Raw genomic sequence first — 5,268 nt, 5'->3', positions numbered from 1 at the left:
GTGTGTGTGTGTGTGTGTGTGTGTGTGTGTGTGTGTGTGTGTGTGTGTGTGTGTGTGTATATATATATATATATATGTATGTATGTATCGTTTTAAAGTTCTGTAATGCTAAAACAACGCTTTTCAAAGGATGCTCAGTAAACGCTGATGTAGAGAATTCAGTCGTCTGTCAGACTTTTCAAAAATAGCAAACTTTTTTTAATATCATAAGCATTTTTATTCGTTCAACAAATGCTGTTTCAATGTGACAGATTATTGAGTCTCAGTAAATGTTTTGTAAGGCGTTTACGCTTAAAGACGTTCAAGAAACGTTTTCCTCAACTCCATAGCATAATTTTTCCTTCGTTTAGCAAACATTCTACATATCCAATTTTTAAGTAGTGCACAACATTGCCACTAAAGGGACACAGTGAAATTCAATTTCTCGCATTTAAAAAACTATATCAAATAGAACAAAGGACGCAGTATAATAAGATTTCTCAGTAAAAAGTAAATGAAATAAAATGCGCATCAGAAGGTCGTACACACTATTAATATATATGCACAAACGCATGCACGCAGCCACACACATATACAAACATGAGATCAGATTCCTGTCACGTCCATGATGTTGACTCTGGATAACGCTAAAAGCAGAACGCGTACGCGCGCGCATATGCTCATATATGCATATGTAAGTATACATATACAATAATTTCAAACTCTATACCCTTCATATTGGGAAGAAGATAAAAAAGCGATTTAAAGATAAAATTCTATATTTTCACGTATTGTCCCGTTAAACTGTGATATCTGATTCACACCATGCATCATCGCAAACTTGAACTTTTAATTATCAATTTTGCATTTTCTCACTTTGTCATCCGCCATTTTAAAAATAGTGGCCCATTGCAATTTTTATTTAAATATTCTTAAAGTAGACATTTAAAATTTCATTTTGCATTTTGAAACATATTTTTATCTTCATTTTTTATCAAGTTATGATCATTTGAAGTTTAGGAAAATTTTTTCAAATTTTTAGTGTACTTTTTTTTGTTATTGAGTATATATAAGTGAAAGATGCCACTTTTGAAGGACATGACATATCAATTTTTCCACTTATATAAATAGAATATTAAAAATTTAATTTATTAATTTTTATAAAAGAGAAAGCTTTTTTCGAAGATTAATGCAATAACATGAAGAAGAATATTCATTCAAGAATAAAGGCTTAAGTGTGGCGTCTTCTCCCGATTTATCTTTACGTATTACGGGATATTTTTTTTCAAGACTATTGAATTGTGAAAAAGAAGATTCAAATTGTCGAAACAAATTTCATCTGTGTTCTCAATAGAATCGCAATTATAAATGTAAAATTATATGCATATCAAATCAACTCTCAAGATTCGTTTAATGAACTATTCTATGTTTCAAGATTGGTTTCAACTGAATTTCTCACGAAGAAAAATACGACTGTAAATACGGAACATAGTTTTTTAATTAGTTTTGCGTGCATTTCATTTATTTATTTATTTACTTATTTATTTATTTATTCAGTGATTGTTTGAATGTCTAGTTTTGGTCTTTAACCTTGAGCCCATGTTGAAGATTTTTAACACAAAAATGATTGAATTTGATGGAGTACTTTAATGTTTTGGAGACGTCAAGAGCGCGAGTCATCTGTCTGCTACAAGGCCTATTGGACGGTTTGCTAATCTGCTAATTTGGCTGCAAGGCAGGTTGTCCTTAAGGAGCGCCGTGCTAGATTGGAAGGGCAAGCGCATTTTGGCCTTGCGGACTCTACCATAGGTTCTTATGTCCTGGAGGATGAACTGGCTGCTAATTTTGAACGTATAGTCAATGAGCAAAGAGATCATGAGCGCATTGACTGCAATATGTATAGTACTCATAATAATAATATAGTACCCAGCTGCTATTCCTGTATTAGCGGTTCTTGGCATTTTCATCAGAAGTTTGACCACCTCATCCGGAAGGATATTAAAGCACTTCCTTCAAGAAGATTAACTATAGCGGCCCCTTGGGAATATGTAAGACTATGTTTCTAGAGATTACATATATGTAATATATAATATGTAAGACTATGTTTCTCGAGTTGACTTTCTATTTCTCCACCAGGAATCCTTAGTATCCCACCAGTACTCGATATTCATTCTCAATAGCCTAATAGAAGCAGTGAAGGAATATATCGATTGCATCTTCTAGATCTACCCGGAGCCCAGACGCACAAAACCTCCTAGGATATTCCTATAGCGAGAGAACATTCGAGTCTATCTGGTTTTGTCAACATTTCTTTTCAAAGTATCCTAATCGAGAGAGAGAACCCATTCAACTAAGTTGCGATTGATCATCAGCCATAGCGACCTAGAATTTTTTTGCTACAAGCTTTGCTGTAAGAGGCTGATACAACGTGATCAAAAGGATCCTTTTGTCCTGATAACATCTCCTGATTCAACGCGCCGCTTAGCTAGTCATGAATCATAAACTATGCAGTTCATTAGAGTAACAAGAGGAACGTAATATAGTCTCGCTGAAATCATACTTAGATCAGGATACTTAGATCATACAAATGTTGCCATAGCACAAAGAGGTACAACCATAGGAAACATTAGGAATGCAGAGTCAACAAATCACCGTCGCCGTTAGGTTTTTCTTAGGGTCCAGCCCAATCAAACTCCTCTCTTTCTTTCTTTCTGCATGCTGTATGCCATATATAATCGCATTTGTCAGAGCGAATAGTAATCTCCAATCTATCATTGTCAGAACGACTGTTGCATTAATATAGAAATACTATTAACTTATAAAGCTTTTTAGGCTCTCATAGAGATATTATCTTCAAAGGTACTAGAACATTTGCGGATTATCCTATTTTCATCCATCATTAATGCCAACGTTTTGTTTTTAATGTATTTTGTATTTAATGAGGGACATTTCGTTGAATTTTACCGTTTACTTCATTAGCGAAGAGTGCACTGATATTGTTAATAGCGTTACTGTTAACTTACTTTACCCAAATATATGTATGTATACATAAATAACTACAGGGTCTGAATTAATTTTTTTAGAGAAATATGTTTTTTATTTCATAAATTTCGAATTTTTCAAGTTAGTTAATTGTTCCACTTCTGCTCATTTTATCAATCAATTAAGAGACTTTATCGGTCTTTATAAAAAAAGACTTAACTTTGTTAAATTTGTGCTATTCTTTAATATTGAATCTTTAATATCATAATTAAGTATTATATTACTTTTTTTATGAACATGATTAAGATATATTTATATTTATATTACCAGACTGGACTCATCAGGAGAAGCTAAGCTTAACAGCAATACGCTCACATTCACAGTCAACGTTCCTGAAACAATAAATAAGTATAATTTTATTTGCTACATTTTGGATTTTCCGATCGATCATGTTGCAAAGCTATATTAACATTCATTTTTTAAATTAATATAAAAAAATTATTTTTATAAGGCTGCAATAATAACAGATTTTTTTAAACATCTCTCATAAATAAAAGGAACATGACATTAAGCCAAACATCATACAGCAATACTTTACAATTGAATCATGCTATAACGGTAAAAATTTTATTTAATAAATTATTCTATCAGTTATATAAATGTTGTTGCTTATATTTAATAGACTTCGTATTTTTATATAGGTACATATGGGACATTTAAAGCATTACAAGCTATAATCCCTAAAAATACGCATCGAATAAAAAATATATTCAGACAAAAGTTTCATATGTGAGAGGGGGACATAAAATGATATCATTGAATTGATTCTGAGTAGCGATATTAAAGTCAAGGCACAGTAATTTTGAAATTAAAAAAAATGTAATTTTCATTTTTTATTACATATTCTTGGAGTTTAATTTTTTAAAATACTATAGTGAAACTTCTTGATTGAGTATTTTTCAAGATATGAATTGTTAAAATTTATAACATTTTTCACTGGCAGAACTAGTGCGCACTCAATGCATATTAAAGCTATTGTACACTAATTTAATCTGAATGTAAAAGTGAGATCTCAATTAATAAAATATCCAATATATATTTTATCAAATACCACAATAAAATGTATTGAAGATTTCACAATTTAATTCGTTTCTACATTTTTATTAAATCATCGAAACATCGCAGTAAGGTGGATGGGGAATTAGCAGGATTGCGCAGATTGCAGAATAGTTTAATTTTAATTTATGTATTTCATTGAGAATGCCTTAAATCAAGTCGAAACGCGTATGAAATTATATGTATGTCTAACAAAAGAGACAATAGAAATTTATATCTAATATTATTGTATATTAGCGCACTAATTACCGCGTTGATTGCTACTTTCCTGAATTTTTTGGTACTTTAATTTGTTAATTTTTATTAAACGTACATTTTTAATCTTGATTTATACAACGGCTTTAAAGTGCGTATGCCAGTTCTACCAACGAAAAATGCTATTAAATATCGCCCGCATTAACAAGGTTCGACTGATGACTAAAACCTCTTAAATTTGTTCATGTCATAATCTTGATAATATTTATCAAAGTCAAGGTCATTGGAAGTTATTCTTTATATTTAAATTTTCACGTAAAAAATGACCACAAGTGGCATTAATTTTAATTAACAGATGTTATCAAATTTATGATCCTGCATAATATTCATGATGTTTTAACTATCAGTCGGGCACTTTGGATAATGATAATGTCGGTAGTATTATAATTTTCAAATTTTATAACTTAAAAAGTATTTAATAAAAAATATTTTATTATAATGTTTTGAAAAGCTCTCGAGATATGCTATGAAAATATGCAATAAAAAATGAAGAGTTCTATTTAAAAAATTCAAAGTGACTATTCTGTGTAAAACAAATTTATTTAGAGTAATTTGTACTTCTCGATGTGTATTAAACATTGTATTGAAAAGAATGTTAGCATTGCAAGATCATTACAGATCGATCGGTACAAAACATACATTCGCATGTATGGAAATCGTACAATCCAATTTCTATACAATTATATGTATGTAAAATGCAGTCTTATACAAAAATTACATGTCTCTAAGTGCATTTACATTTGTTTTTATTATATATATGTATATATATGTACATATATATATATATATATAATTATACACCCTGTGTATGTGTGTGAGAGTGAGTGAGTGAGTGAGTGAGTGAGTGAGTGAGTGAGTGAGTGAGTGTGTGTGTGTGTGTGTGTGTGTGTGTGTGTGTGTGTGTGTGTGTGTGTGTGTGTGTGTGTGTGTGTGTGT

The 5,268-nt window shown here is 30.8% G+C and overlaps 1 protein-coding gene across 1 annotated transcript in view; it reads right to left on the bottom strand.

The window, feature by feature from the left end:
- Positions 1–5,268, bottom strand: part of LOC105622176 (glutamate-gated chloride channel) — a 419,590-nt gene that overhangs the window by 302,124 nt on the left and 112,198 nt on the right. Inside the window, exon 3 of the mRNA XM_012203609.1 lies at positions 3,289–3,353. Within this exon, the coding sequence (XP_012058999.1) occupies positions 3,289–3,353 (65 nt within the window). The remainder of the gene's footprint in view (positions 1–3,288; positions 3,354–5,268) is intronic.

This window comes from Atta cephalotes, assembly GCF_000143395.1.
Source record: "Atta cephalotes unplaced genomic scaffold scaffold00002, whole genome shotgun sequence".
Taxonomy (NCBI): Eukaryota; Metazoa; Arthropoda; class Insecta; order Hymenoptera; family Formicidae; genus Atta; species Atta cephalotes.
The sequence above is the reverse complement of the archived record's forward strand: the minus strand, read 5'-3'. Positions and strand labels throughout refer to the sequence as shown.